Consider the following 15,827-nt stretch of genomic DNA (forward strand, 5'->3'; position numbering starts at 1 on the left):
TAAATCACTAAACATTACTGCATTGTCTAAATTTTCCCCCAGCTTTTCTTTCGAAAACTGTTTGATTAGAAAAATAAAATCCGAAATATTCAAAAAGTCTCATATGACCTTCCATATTTGCATAAGTCTCTCATCCTATACCTAAAAATCATAAACTGTAGGGAGCCTGAGTTTGCTTTATAACACTTCTGACCTTATTAAGTTAAACTAATTCACTGAGAACAATAATTTCTTTCCAAATGAAAGTGCACACATACTTTTTGTATTAATTCCAATTTATAATTGATGACTACAAAAAGCTAAGACCAGGTTGAATGTAAGAGTTAAGATATCCTGAACTCAACTGTCTCAGCATGAAAGATTAAAGGTAGAAAGCAATTGCCTTGGGTTTCATGCTTTTATCTTATCTATTTATCATATAAAATTAGTAGAGTGCTGGGAGGTGAAGGTTAGTAATCATCAACGAGAATTAATTCACAATATGCTTGGGGTGCTAGGGAACATCAAGTTATAAATGAAGCCAAAGTAATAGCAGGAAGCGCATTTGTGAAAGATCAAATGACAAGACGTGACCAGATTCATGCCTTCCCTGGAATAAGTGTTTAATAAATATTGGTTGACATGATAGGAACACTTTCCAATGAGTAAGCCAAACGTAAAGGAACTATACAGGAGTGATAAGTTATTTCTCATCTTTGCATTAGAAAAATTGCAGAATTTTCCAGTCATTTAAGAAAAATGGGAGTAAATTTCTCTTTAATGTAAATTTAAATTTCATTGATTGAATTGGTCATTATTGTGAAAAAATTTAAATGAAATATTATTGATAAAGTAATTTTCACTTAAATAACAAATTAGTATCTTAATGCTAAATACTCTGTCACTCTTACATAATTTGCTAATGCAGATATACAAGTACAACAGTTAACAAAATCTGCCTTTTATCTCTCCTGATTACAAAGGAATAAAGAAATTAACTATGTTGGTCTCCTCTTGGTGCTGTAGCAATTTACCATAAACTTAACGGCTTCAATCAAGACAAATTTTTTCTCTTACAATCCTGAGCGTCAAAGGTTTGGAGTAAACCTCATGGGAGTAATAGGAAGATGTAGGCATAGCATATTCCTTTTGGAGGCAGAGGCTTTTCATGAACTGTTCCTTCCTATTTCTGTGATTGCAACACCTTTTTTCTATTGACCCTGCCTCTTTGCTATAAGGACTGAGGCAAAACATTAAGGCGCACCTGGGTAATAAGAGTAATAGTTCAAGCTCAAGTTATTTAACTTAATCACACCTGCAAAGTCTGCTTTGCCATATTAGATAATACCCACAAGTTCAAGGAATAAGGAATTGAATAATGTTGTGGAAAAATTCAGTCTTCCACATCCTATATTGTAGTAGATGCTCTCTTAGTCACTAGATTGTCTTGTAAAGGGAAGCATCAATAGCTAAAATAGAATAATTATTAAATATGATGCTCTTAGCAATAAAGGGTTTTACAGATGGATCTCTGAAAGTCAAGACGCTAGGTCACCAGTTAAATTTTTTCTCTGGATACTTCCTCACTATATTCTCTACTGTTTGTAAACGTTCCAAAGAGAATATTCCTTGATGTTGAATTAAAGTAATTGGAGTTACAAAAGGCCTTTAAAGGCTTTGAAATGTTTGTTTTATTCTTTATTTTTAATTACAGATGTACTCCTGAACTAATAGTTACATTTAACTCCATCAATTAAGTGGGGAAAAATGAAATTACCCTTAATTTCATTTGTAATTTAAACTGTCAAATACAAGTCTAATTTTTGAAAAATCCAGAAATTAAATTCTGAAATAAATAATGTCTCATAGTTTAGGTGTCAGGATAGGAAATTAGATAGCAAGAGAGAAAGAGGCTTACCTTGAATAATAAATCCTTCTTCCCATAGCGAAGCTCCTTTAGTTGAGCTTGGATTTTTTTTGACTGTAAGAGCAGAAACATGATTAGCACGTTAATTTATTTATATTTTCAAACTGAAAATTAACATTTTTTCATATGACAAGAAAAAATTCTGCAGCCAAGCAGCCCGGACTCCAACTAACTTGGAAAGGAAACAGAACTTAATCTTCACTTTGGGAGTCAGACATCTAGATATCCTAGGAAGAAAATAAAATAAAAAGCCTATGCCAAAAATTCAAGTAGTTAAAATGTTGGTATCTAAAGAAAGCTGCTATATTTTCCCACACTCCACACCCAACACCCAAACATATGGAATTTTTGTCAACAATCTATTTTTAGATGCTGGATACATATACATGTATTTAAGAATATATGTTATATGTAATATATATTTATAGAGAGACATGTACATCTAAATTTTCATTAAATTCTTGATTATGTGTTTGAGGTTAAATGTGAGTAAATTTAAAATGATAACAAAGTTTAAATTCTCCATTTGTCCAAGAGGGAGGCAATAAGTCAACACGGCAGGAAATTGATGAAAACTACTAGAATGCGTAGATGCTGAGGCGAATGCAATTTACATTTTTGAGAATTTACAAGGGATATGGCAGGTAGAAAACCACTTAAGTCTTTCAGATATTTGGGGAAGATTTGAATCCTGATAAGCAGTAGTTGATTATCATGTATTCCAAAGTTTCAGGGATGGGTTAGATTTTCAATATTCTAACTTAGTTGGGATTCAATATTCAAGGTTCTACCTACGTTAATTGCATTTGCACACCTTAAATTGTTGGTCCTGATTCTTTACTCCGAAAAAAAAATGAAACAAGATAAATTATCATAGTCACATGAAGCAAAAATGATAGTAAAAATAATATTTGAGTGAAAGTGTAATATGGTACAATATGAGATATAGTTTAGCAGTTTCTTATGAGGTTAATCATACCCATGGGAAATTATACCATAGATTAAAATGTTTACAGTATATTTATTCATAACTAAATTCTAGGAACAACTCACTTGTCTATTTGCTGTTGAATAGATAAAGAAATTGCCATACATCCATGAAAAGGAATATGAGAATACTTTGGAGCAATTTGATGGTAGGTAATAAAGTATTGACAATGTAATAATGTGAATGGATTGCAAAAGTATTTTATTAGGTGAAAGAATTACTAGAAGATATGCATAATTGTGTTTATCTGATTGTCTATTAAAGGCAAATGATTAGGGACAAAAATCAGTTTAGTAGTTGATGTGCTCCAAGGCTGGGGATGAAGACTGGAGTTCAAAACAGCCCCAAAGTCTATTTTGGGTCAAGTAAATGTTCTGTATCATACATATGTTGGTCAAATCCATCAAATAATTTTACACATAAAAGAAGATGAATTATATTGTATGTAAGTAATATCATAATAGTATTCAATTTGAAGTAAATGGGTGTAATAGATAATATACCCAAAATCCTATGTAGCTATTGTTCCCACTAAACTGTGTTAATATGAAAGTCTTCTTTGAGGAAGTCCATCCAGATTCTTATCCTATTATAATTCTCTGTGTATACTTTAGCTGAAGCAAGCATATTGGAATTCAGTTGCCTGTTATATTCATTATGAAGCCATAATTCTTGAATCACCTCCTGATGCTATATGCATCATTGATTAGAGTTGAAAGTTGACAGTGTAGTAAATGGTACACCATTGCAAGCTGCTCATATTGTAGACAAACTTTTTTTTAATAGACATCTCTGTTGTGATTCTGCTGTATTTCATGATCTATTGATTAAGGAATTTAATAACAGAAAATAAAAAGACAACCAAAATGAAATGGGAAAGCAACAAGAAAAGAATGAGAGAGAGAAGGGAAAGGCATAGAGAGAAGCATACAGAAAAATAAAGGAAAGGAGGAAGGAGAGAAAATGAAGAAAGAAGGGAGGAGAGGAAGGGATGGAGAGAGAGAGAAAAGGATGAAGGAAGGAAGGAATAAGGAGGGAGATTTAGGAGGGGAGAGAGAGGAAGGAGAAAACATAAGTGCAAGAGTTTGACATGTTCCGTAATATGAAATTGAACTGATTGCATAAGGAGCAGTAGGAATTGGGTAATGTCTTACACAGTAGTTAATATTGTCTCATTTCCATAGACATCCTCTTTTCCTTGCTATGAACAGTAAATATGAATGTGAAATGTATGATTCCTAAGAATGTAAAAAAATTCAACATGGTGTGTATTGGTTTGTTAATGGTTCTTAAGAATGAAAATTCACACTTGAGCACTCAGCAGTTTGAATTTATACTTGTACTTCAGAATTATTTTTAATACTCCAACCATCAGCACAGTTTCCCAAGTCACTCAAAATAATGCTATTTTAAACACTACATCTCTGTATTATTATATTAATTTTCTAAGATAACTGGTTGAAGGGAATATCATTTTATGCTGCTGATTTCAGTAAAGGATAATTTCTGTTGATTTTTTTCACAATTTCAAATGCACAATTTGGCATTTTTCTTCCTTCTGTTTTAATGTGCTGTCCTGGACTCACTTATAGCCAGGATAAATAGTCTTTAAGGTAAACAAATTTTCTTTTCTTTTTTTATTTTTCTTTTTTCATTTTTTTCAATCAACAAATTCTGATGAATAGCAGCAGGGAATACATTGCTACTGCATATGGTGTATATAATTTACTGGATTCTACTACTATTGTGCATAGTTAATGCTATATTTTTCAAGGGCTAAAAATCATTTTAACCATATAGATTTACACTGAAATTCACAGAATATAATTTAAACTTTACTTCATGACTTGGAATCATCATTAAAACACTAATCATTGCATTATTCACTCATTCATCAGAGACTGTTCACAACATTCATGAATTTGGTAATCATTTTCAAGTTGCCTGTTTAACTTGTTAGCAACATTTTGAAAAGTTAAAATGATCAAATGAAACAATTGAGATATTACTCTATTAGGAATTTTGGCATTTTCTTTTTCCTACATTGATATTTAAATGCAATTTTAATATTGGTTCCTTTAAGTCATGATATTTTCACATCTATAGTAGAATTAAATTGCAAATGATGATGATAAGAGGATGAGAGTGAACAAGATGAAGAAGGTGGTCATGACAGAGTATTTTCATTAGCCTTATTTATCTCATTTAGGAGACTATCTTTTAGTCTGAGATTTTTTTTCTCCAACAATTTCATGTTCAAACAGCATCACTTTCATGAAATAAAAGTGATGGTGATGATAGATAGCATTCCTAGCTAGTATTTTCCATGGCAAATTGATGCATTGGCATTCCATTAAGTGTCAATGGGATATTAATATTTTATCCTTCTGTGATACTAAAAGCCCAGGGTCAGGGCCGGTGCTGTGGACCAGTGGGTTAAAGCCCTGGGCTGAAGCGAAGTTTGAGACACGGCAGCTCCACTTCTGATCCAGCTCTCTGTTGTGGCCTGGGAAAGCAGTAGAAGATGGGTCAGCTCCTTGGGCCCCTGCACCACGTCAGAGGCCGGGAAGAAGCTCCTGGCTCCTGGCTTCAGATCGGCACAGCTCTGGCCATTACAGCCATCTGGGGAGTGAACCAGTGATGGAAAACCTCTCTCTCTCTCTGTGCCCTCCTCTGTCTGTGTAACTCAGACTTTTAAATAAATAAATAAATCTTTAAAAAATAAAAATTAAAAAATTGAAGTCTAGAGTCCTTGATCTGGAGAAAACAGGCTCCTTTTTAGTTTCTAAATAATAAAAAAAATATTATTTTGTTTTTTGGTAGTGATACCGAATCAAATAATTAAATTTTCCAACATATTGCTTTGAATTTTATTGCAACAGACAAAAACAAATGACTTCCCTATTACCTCATATGTTAAGCTATAAATTTACCCTACAAATTAATAATAATATAGGATAAATTGATAAGTTATAATGAACCTATTACAATATAATTCATCATTATAAAATTCTCATTTATTAAATATTTAGCAATGCATAAATAAGAATTCAGAGATAATCATATTACCCTAAGTGCTGAAATGAAAAGAAATATGTGAACACTTTTTATGATTTTTAAATGACTGTAGTATAAAATTAAAGTCACTTTTTTCCCTAACCATAACATTTTCTCCTAGCAGCCTTATTTCTTTCATCTGTCTGTATGAGCATTGTGAGAACCCTAGGAACATGATGACTTCTTCAGATATCACTGGAGCAAAACTTCATTCCTAGTACGATCATCTTGTAAACAATATTCAGAACCTGTACAAAGAATATTTGTACTATTTCTATAACCTAGCAAATATGAACCATGTCCAAGTCGATTTCTACCCAAATAAAAAAAGAAATGAAATGAAACACTACACAGGATTAGATCTACAAACCATGCTGTCTGATCTTTCATCTCATGGAGCATCAGCCTTTAGTTTCTATATATTGAAAAGTTCTACTCATTTCATACCCAGTACTTTTTGAATGATATTATTGTTTCATATATATACAGTTATATTACATATTAGATTTTTCATTTTTAAGTTTATTATTTTAGTTTCAAAATTTAACAAATTTTAATATTTTGCTACATTTATTTCATATGTACACATTATATATATATATATATTTAGCTATACATGTTGGGGTTTAATTTAAATGTTATGTAGTGACTTTTACTTGTTCATGAAAGAATATTGTCATCTTCTTCAATAAAAGAAATCCCAAGCTTGTATTGGACCCAGGAGCACCAAGTTAACAACATCTGTTAGCCTTTTCTCAAGTTGGCTAGGACTGTGATCTGGTTCAATAAGATACGGAGCATTATTTCCTAATTGGACTCCCAAAAAGCCATGACTTTCTTCACCAGGTCATATTCCTTTACCCTCCTACAGGGAGGTGATAATAACAGTAAAAGGTATGGTGGAACCAGAAGCAATAAAGGTGGGTGCACATAGAGAATAATAGAACTGTGTTAGCAGCTTTTTGATTTACTTCTAGAATACTATGGGGAAAGACATAAATGTTCACCTTGTGAGAATCACTCTTTTTGTACCCAAATCTTCCTTCTCCCTTTTTTGGTGAGCCTCAGATATAAAGCCTCTCTCACTTTTAACATATCTCTCACAAGTTTTTCCTTAAATAAATTTACAAATCTAACCCATATTTGTGTCTGCTTGGAAAACTCAACTAACCCAATTGGTTCCCATCTCCTATCTTTCATATGTATTCCCCTTATGGCACTATCACTACTTTTGCATTATGATTATCAGAAATCACATATCATGAACTATGATTCTACATTAAACACAGGTTTATAAAAAAGATATATTTGCTATAAGAAAATTATTATCTTATTTAAATCTGTGTTAATCAGAAGGACTTATTATTCTACCTAAGCAATACATGAGATAATTTTGTTGCTTCACGGGTAGAATCAATGGCTCCTGCCATCGGATCAGCGCGGTGCGCCGGTCTCAGCGCGCCGGCCGCGGCGGCCATTGGAGGGTGAACCAACGGCAAAGGAAGACCTTTCTCTCTGTCTCTCTCTCTCACTGTCCATTCTGCCTGTCAAAAAATAAAAAAATAAAAAAAAAATAAAAAAAAATAAAATTTGTTTTGTAAAGTTTATGGTGCATCTTGGGATTCTTATTCTAGCAATCACTGTCACTGCAAAACTTATTTAAAAAAAAAACTTAATTTAAAAAAAGAAAAATTATGTGGGCTTCAAGATATTTTTTAATTGGGGAATCTTGATAATACAGCTAAAGAAATCCAGAAAATCATCTTATTAGCATTTAAAATGTACTGCATTTCCTTATTTAAGTTTGCATTTGTTTTAAGGAAAAATATTACTAGATATCTGGGTTTTCAAAATCTGATAATATGGTTTGTAATCATTTGAAACTAGAAGAAAAAATTTACTCACCTCTTCTGCATGAATGCCACACAGCTTGTTTCCTGATAATAGTTTATTTTTCAAGCTTTTATTCTGAGGAAAGAAACAAAGTTTTACTGATAAGAAGTGAAAAAATATTCAAGGAATGTCTTTCACTATTTCAGCATCATATTTCTGTTTAGCTCACAGACTTGTCCTTCTTGATGTAAGATATAATTGATTTGTATAAAGCTAAGTTCAATCTCTAATGTTAAATAATTTTAATTTTATTCAATTAAAATTTTGAAGGAATATCATTAGCCCATGCATTAAAGAAAAATGAAACTGTACTTGGATTTTCATTTAACTGTTCATTATATTTACATAAATGATTTAATAAAATAATTTCAATTTCCAATCACAAATAGATGTCAGTTTCTGAAAGCAACCCTTTAAACTACAAGCATTTATTGCCATTCTCACTCAGATGCTGTACCCCATCCTCCCTGTTGTCATATCCCATGTACTCATTAGAGGTTCAGCATTCCCTGTGAATGCTATGGAGTAGTCTTATGTTTAGGATGCCTGCATATTACACTCAATGGGTCTCTTGATGTTCAAAATCCATTGCTTCCTCCAAACCTCAAAACTGTGCTCTTTCTGCGAGTGTAAGTACAGTCACCTCTGTTAACTCTTTGAAGCTGTCATAATTGACTGAATTTAAAGGACAAAAGTTCACTACTCTGACTTCTTATCTACCTAAGTCTAACTCCTCACAGCTGTATAATTATAACTGCTTAATTACACCCAGTTTTGTATGACATTTTACCCAATAATCAAGAAATAACAATTCCATGTAGTTAGGCAAGCTATAGGATAGCAAATAACTCCGTAAAACCCACTGAACTGAGAGTTTATACTGGCTCTGCAGGAGTAAACAATGAAGCTGTGAAATACATCTCATCTGAATGGCTTTAAAGCAAGCCAGTTTGATGAGTACCATGAATAAATCCAACTGTATTTGATGCATAAGGAATGAGAATATAAACAAATAAATATATCAAATTTGAGAGTTCTCCACTGGCAATTCCCACATAATTCTCTACATCATTATTTCCCATTTGATTTTCCTGTATTACAGGTAGGGGGTACAGTTATTCCAATTTGAAATAATCCTTTTTCTATTTATTCCTCATTTGACATTTATGAAAGCTCAATTAGAATTCCAGTTTCATTAACCATTTTAACCAAAAGGAATTTGTCTTGATTCATTGAGCTAATGAATTTTTGCAAATATTTGTAATCATCACACATAGCACAATAAAAGCGTTTAAATAAAAGTATTTTATACGCTGTCTCTATATTTAAGGGCAAATGTATTATAATAAGGGAATATATGCTAATATGTTCTAAGTTAACAGGGTTATCAAAAAAGTTCTCAATCTGAGACAAGATGAGTAAAGAACACATGATATGATGATTTATATTCTAACACAAACTATCCCCATCAGATTAAATTCATTAGAATTAATAAATAACTATAGAGCCGGCGCCGTGGCTCAATAGGCTAATCCTCCACCTTGCGGCGCCGGCACACCGGGTTCTAGTCCCGGTTGGGGCGCCGGATTCTGTCCCGGTTGCCCCTCTTCCAGGCCAGCTCTCTGCTATGGCCAGGGAGTGCAGTGGAGGATGGCCCAGGTGCTTGGGCCCTGCACCCCATGGGAGACCAGGAAAAGCACCTGGATCCTGGCTCCTGCCATCGGATCAGCGCGGTGCGCCGGCTGCAGCGGCGGCCATTGGAGGGTGAACCAACGGCAAAGGAAGACCTTTCTCTCTCTGTCTCTCTCTCTCACTGTCCACTCTGCCTGTCAAAAATTAAACAAAAAAAAAAATAAATAAATAACTATAAATTAATAATATTAACATTTAAATATTGATGCATGAAGTCAATGCTACCTAAAATTTGTATTGCTATCTAAAGTAATTTTTTCCTTTTTTCTTTGTTAGCTAATTTATTAAGATTTCCAGTACCCAAGAAAAAATTTTAATGCTGAAGTGAATGATGAAGATTAACATATATTAACTTGAATCCCTCAAAAACCACATATTTTATTATTTGCTGAAAAGGAAATAGGGCAGCCCAGGACATTTTTTATAATACCAATAGACTTATATCTCTGTTTTTCAGATTGAACTCCAGAACAGATCATTCCTTTATTACTCAGAGTAGTAAGCTTTCTGTGATTGGGATATATCCTTCATGAAGTGAAAAGCAGTATGGAATTGTGGGTGATCCTGTGAGACTGCCTACCTTGCCCATGCAGGAAGCTGAGCGGGCTTGGCAAGCTATGCCTCCTGGGAGACACTCCCACCTCCCCCTCACAGCCTGGCTGTTGGTAGGCAGCAGGAGCCCCAGGTGCATTTACCCCAACTCCCTCCTTCTATCAATCAGGTAAAGTGCTCTCAAGTGTGGCCTAGGCCCATCTGGAAAGCTATGGTAGCCTACACCACCTTCAAGCTCATTGGAGAAGCATAGCAGCACCAATATTGGCTTCATCCTATAGAATTAGTATTGCCCTGAATTAGTTCTGCCCCCTGCCTGCCTTTTGTGTACATGGTCGTTAATAAAGAAGACATGTTCACCAAAGCCTGTCCCTGGTGCTTCTTGTAGAAGAACACCATCACTCCACTATCCAAGATGGTGCAGGCGTCACAGGATGAGCCCACACAGAATATTCCACGTCATCACTGAAGTCACAATTTTTATGAAAATGTTATACAAAACCATGGCATGTGCGCATGCTCACCAAATGGCTGAAAGAAGGTGCCATTTGGTCCAGAGAAACGGCTATGGCAAATCTTGTGCACGATGTGATCCAAGGATTTTACCAGAGGGAAAAATTCACATTCCCCACTGACTTTCAGTCTGGAGGGAGGGTTGACAAGGGCTGGGCACCCACGTAGGACTGTGAGTTGCCCCGAGCCTCTCAACATATCACAGGCCCTGGGCCTCAAACAACCAAGCATAGTACATACAGGCAGCGAACTCTGGGAATGCCTTTGCCTCCCCATGGATGGGACAGACTAGCAGGGTGGAGTGGATCCTCTGCACCCCTTGACTGTGGGAACTTTGTGTGCTGAGACTGGAATTCTGTGACTGCATGGTCTCTTGGCAATCACTATGTGGTGACATGTTCAGAGCTATCCGATTGCCTGGAGTGGGTCATTTTAGCAGGATCTGTGCTAACACGAGGACTACATAGATTCTTTGTAAAGTTCATGCAGAAAAAAAAAAAAAAAAAAAGAGATAAACCCAAACTTAATAAAATCAGAAATGAAAAAGGAAATGTAACAATGGATATCACAGAAATAAAAATAATGATCAGGAATTACTTCAAAAAGTTATATGCCAACAAATTGGAAAATCCAGGGGAAATGGATAGATTTCTGGACACATACAATCTAACAAATTTGAGTCATGAATACATGGAAAGCCAAAACAGACCAATAAGCAAAATGCAGATTCAATAAGTAATGACTATCCCAAGAGGGAAACTCAAACTGGATCAAGTACCTATACCTATAACCTGATACCATCAAATTATCAGAGAAGAACACTTGTGGAACTTTGCAAGACATTGGCATAGGCAAGGACTTCTTGTAAAAGACCCTTGAACACATTCAATCCTAGCCGAATGAGTCAAATCGCATTACATCAAGCTGAGAAACTTCTGCACTGCAGAAGAAACACTCAGCAAAGTGAAGAGACAACAAGCAGAATGAGAGAAAATATTTGCAAACTATGCAACTTATAAACAATTAATAGCCAGAATCTATAAAGAGTTCTAGAAACTCAACAACAACAAAACAAACAATCCAGTTAGAAGATTTGGCAAAGGACTTGAACAGGTATTTGTCAAAAGAGGAAATTCAAATGGCCAACAGACACATTAAAAATGCTCAGGATAGCTGGCGCCGCGGCTCACTAGGCTAATTCTCCACCTAGCGGCACTGGCACACCGGGTTCTAGTCCCGGTTGGGGCGCCGGATTCTGTCCCGGTTGCCCCTCTTCAGGCCAGCTCTCTGCTGTGGCCCGGGAAGGCAGTGGAGGATGGCCCAAGTGTTTGTGCCCTGCACCCCATGGGATACCAGGAGAAGCACCTGGCTCCTGCCTTCGGATCAGCACAGTGTGCCGGCCGCAGTGCGCCAGCCATGGCGGCCATTGGAGGGTGAACCAACAGCAAAGGAAGACCTTTCTCTCTGTCTCTCTCACTATCCACTCTGCCTGTCAAAAAGAAAAAAAAAAAAATGCTCAGGGTCATTAGTCATCATAGAAATGCAAATTAAAACTACAGTGATGTTAAACCTCATCCCAGGCAAATGACTCTCATCCAGAAATCAACAAACAATAAATGTTGGCAAGCATGGGGAAAAAAATGTAGCCTAATCCACCACTGATAGGAATGTAAACTGGTCTAGCCATTGTGGAACACGGTATGGAGATACCTCAGAAAGTTGAAAATAGTTCTGCCATATGTCTCAGCCACCCCACTCCTAGGAACTTACCCAAGGGAGATGAAATCAGCCTATGAAAGAGGGATCTATACCCATGTTTATTTTTGCTAAATTCGCAACAGCTAAGATATGAAATTATTCCAGATGTTTATCATATGATGACTAAAAAAAGGAATTATTGTATAAATACAGTATGGAATTACTCAGCTGAAAAATAGAATGAAATCCTGTCTTTTGCTATAAAATGAACACAACTGGAAACCATTATACTTAGTGAAATAAGCCAGTCCAAAAAGACAAACACCATATGTTTTCCCTGATCTATTCTATCTAGTAGAGCACCAAACATGTAATATAGGAGTGAAATGGACATTTTGAGATTTGAGAATCCGTTGCAACCCTTGTCTCTACTGTTGAGGAACAGTATTTTATTTCTTCTTACTATTTGTTGAACACTTTACTTAGTGTAGGGTTAATCTTGTGAGTATAAAGTAGACTGAATGTAGATTTTTGTAAAAATTAAGTGAGGGATTAAGAGGAAGGAGGAGGAAGAGTGGGACCATGGGCGATATGGAGGATAGGGCAGTATTATCACTGTGTTTCTAATCTGTATACATAAAACTTGCATACCTTAATTAAAACAAAGAAGAAAAAAGAAAATACACCCAGTATTTTTCACAGTAAAAGACCAACAAACAAAACAATGATTACTCCTGAGGGCTAGCTAGGAAGTGTGGGAGATAAAGAATTGGATCAGATTCAGATAGCAGTGAGTAAGACATTTTCCCACACATTATAATTTAGTATAATTTTTGCTGCAATTGAGCTTTGTTCAAACACTAGGCCCAAGGAACAGCCTTCACTGGAAGTGACCCAGAAATTTTAATCAAGGAACCTCTGTTAGCAATATTTTTTTTTTTTGCTCAGTTAAGCAATTTTTGCCTACCTCAAAATATTATGAGTATTGTTTTTAAATATTTTACTTTTGCACATGAACATCTCCAAGTTACCTCTTTTGCATTTTGGTACAAAGTGAGATAAAGGTCAAAGTTTGCATTTTGTTTTTAATACAACATCAATTACTGGAGCACCACTGATTTGAAGAGACTGCTTTGTACAGTAAAATATCTAAGAGAAACTAATTGAGTAAATAACTCCTTCGGCTATTTTGTAACATTAGGAGCCATATTAACCTTCTTTGCATTAACAGCTAGACATCAGGACAAAATATATACAACAAGTGTTTCATGTCTTACATAATAACTACTGTTAGACCAGGGATCCAGAGAGAGAAAAGGTAAATAATCCCAGCAGCCACTCTGATTTTCTATGTAAGCAATTTCTGTACTGTAATACGTATGTAAAACACACACAGGACACAGAAGTTTTGATCAGTTAAAAAGGAGTCCATTCTTAGGGGAAACTGGTCAGGAGGAATTTGACAAGATACCAGAGGGTTGGAAGTAATGTAGAAAAAGAGCCACGGAAGATTTTCAGAGAGAGCCTTTGTTTCTTTAGCTGAAGGGAAATCTGCATATGCATAAAATGGCACGTCACAAGGCCAAATAAAGGACCACACAAAGGAAATACAAGCTGAAAAATCACTACAGCTCACATAGACATTCAATTTCTAGTCACTCATATTAGAAACATTTAAACAACTAAGGTATTCAGTAGTTCCCAGAAAAGACTAATGTAAATATAGGGCTAAAGTATTCCTACTATAAAGACATATAGAACAACTTTACAAAGTTTAAAACACCAGATTTAAAAGAATCAAGAATGAATGTCTATTAACTATTGGAATAAAACTTAACATTCCTAGAAGGAAAAAAAAAAAAAACAGGCGCACCAAATGAGATATTGAAAATTCAGCACTCATTCACAATTATTAGATATGAGAAAAAGCAGGAAATAAAATCCATAAAACAAGGGGAGGAGGAATCAGTCAATAGAAACAGCTGTCATTGGCATCGAGAGTGAAATTGATTTTAAAATAGTATTATACTTACTTAGGATGAAAGAGACTTCCAGCTTCAGTACTGAAAAATAAGGAGCTTTAAAATTATCCTACATTTGTCTCTTATAACTTTACTGATTTTTCTCTTTGTTCAGTCTCTTAGCTAGAGGAGAACATTAAAACATTACAAAAAAAATGATGGTAGACTAGTCAGTCTATTCTTACAGTTCTGGCATTTGTCATTTCATATATTTTGAAGCTCCTTCTGACTGCTTACAAAATTTTTAAAGGTATTTGTTAATTTATTTGGTAGTCAGAGGCACAAAGAGAAAGGAAGAGACAGAGAAAGATTGTCTATCTGTTGATTGACTCCCCAAATGTCCTCAATAACCAGGGTTGTTCCAGGCCAAAGCCAGGAGCCAGGAGCTTTTCCTGGATCTCCCACATGGGTGCAGGGGCCAAAGCACTTGGGCCATCTTCTGTTTCTTTTCTAGGAGCATTAGCAGGATGCTGGATCTGAAGTAGGCAACTGGGAACTCAAACTGGTGCCTTTATAAGATGTTGGCGTTCCAGGATGTACCTTTTATCAGTAAGACACAAAGCCACCCCTTTGATCCTTACCAATTGTAAAACCACTTTGTCTGTGTGAGTAGTCACTATTTTCTCATTACAAAATGCTCCCCTCTCTTTCTCTGGCATTATATTTTCATCATGGCTAATTTTTCTGATTTTAGACATACTTGCTTTATAAAAAAGTTTTATGTTTTGAAAATGCAGAGACAGAGATCACCTATCAGTTGTTTCACTCTTGAAATGCCCACACCATCCATGACTGGGCCAAGCCAAAACTAGGGGCCAGGGATACAATCCAGGTTTCCTACATGGGAGGCATGGACCCAAAAACTTAAGCCATCACCTGCTGCCTCCCAGGGTATGCATTATCAAGAAATGGAATTAGGAATGGAGTCAGAACTGAAATCTAGGCTCTCTGAAAAGAGCTGTGAGTAACCAAATCATCCTGCACTCCACATGCCTGCCCCTTAGACATACCAGCATGCAATGTGCATGGTATACACAAGGTTGCTTCAAAATGTAACACAATGGAACTAAAATATAAGTTCATTTTGATGCAAAAAGCTTTTGAAATCTACACATAGTTACTTTATGGTATGCATTTCCCAGAAAGTTTTGAAGCCCACTCATATTCACAGATTTCAAAATTCTTTTAACCAAGTTATTCCCACACCCTCATCCCTGCAAAGCTATAGCAAGGCCTGCCTTTTGACATAGCCCTCTTTTTGACTCTCTTCAGCCTGTCGAGTTTCCTCTGTCAATAAGCCCTTTCCCTTACTCTGTTTGGTGTTTGGTGTGCTTTGTGTTGGGCTTTCATTTGTTCCATGACTCAGGTCCAGGTTGTTCCCTCGACCTTGCTCTCTCCTTGGGGGTCTAAGCTGCTTTGGGATACTGGATCCCTGCCAACCACAAAACTCACCACCAGACCTCCTTCTTTGCCACCAAATGCTCTGTGATTTCCATCCACACACCCA

General features: G+C 35.6%; 1 protein-coding gene across 2 annotated transcripts in view; it reads right to left on the minus strand.

The window, feature by feature from the left end:
• The window catches only part of LUZP2 (leucine zipper protein 2), a 527,143-nt gene that overhangs the window by 150,037 nt on the left and 361,279 nt on the right, over positions 1–15,827 (minus strand). For both annotated transcript variants that reach the window (XM_008268979.4, XM_051852030.2), the window contains exons 6-7: positions 7,857–7,919; positions 1,898–1,960 (exon numbers count right to left, since the gene is read on the minus strand). In XM_008268979.4, the coding sequence (XP_008267201.1) occupies positions 1,898–1,960; positions 7,857–7,919 (126 nt within the window). The remainder of the gene's footprint in view (positions 1–1,897; positions 1,961–7,856; positions 7,920–15,827) is intronic.

This window comes from Oryctolagus cuniculus, chromosome 1 (genome assembly GCF_964237555.1).
Source record: "Oryctolagus cuniculus chromosome 1, mOryCun1.1, whole genome shotgun sequence".
NCBI lineage: Eukaryota > Metazoa > Chordata > Mammalia > Lagomorpha > Leporidae > Oryctolagus > Oryctolagus cuniculus.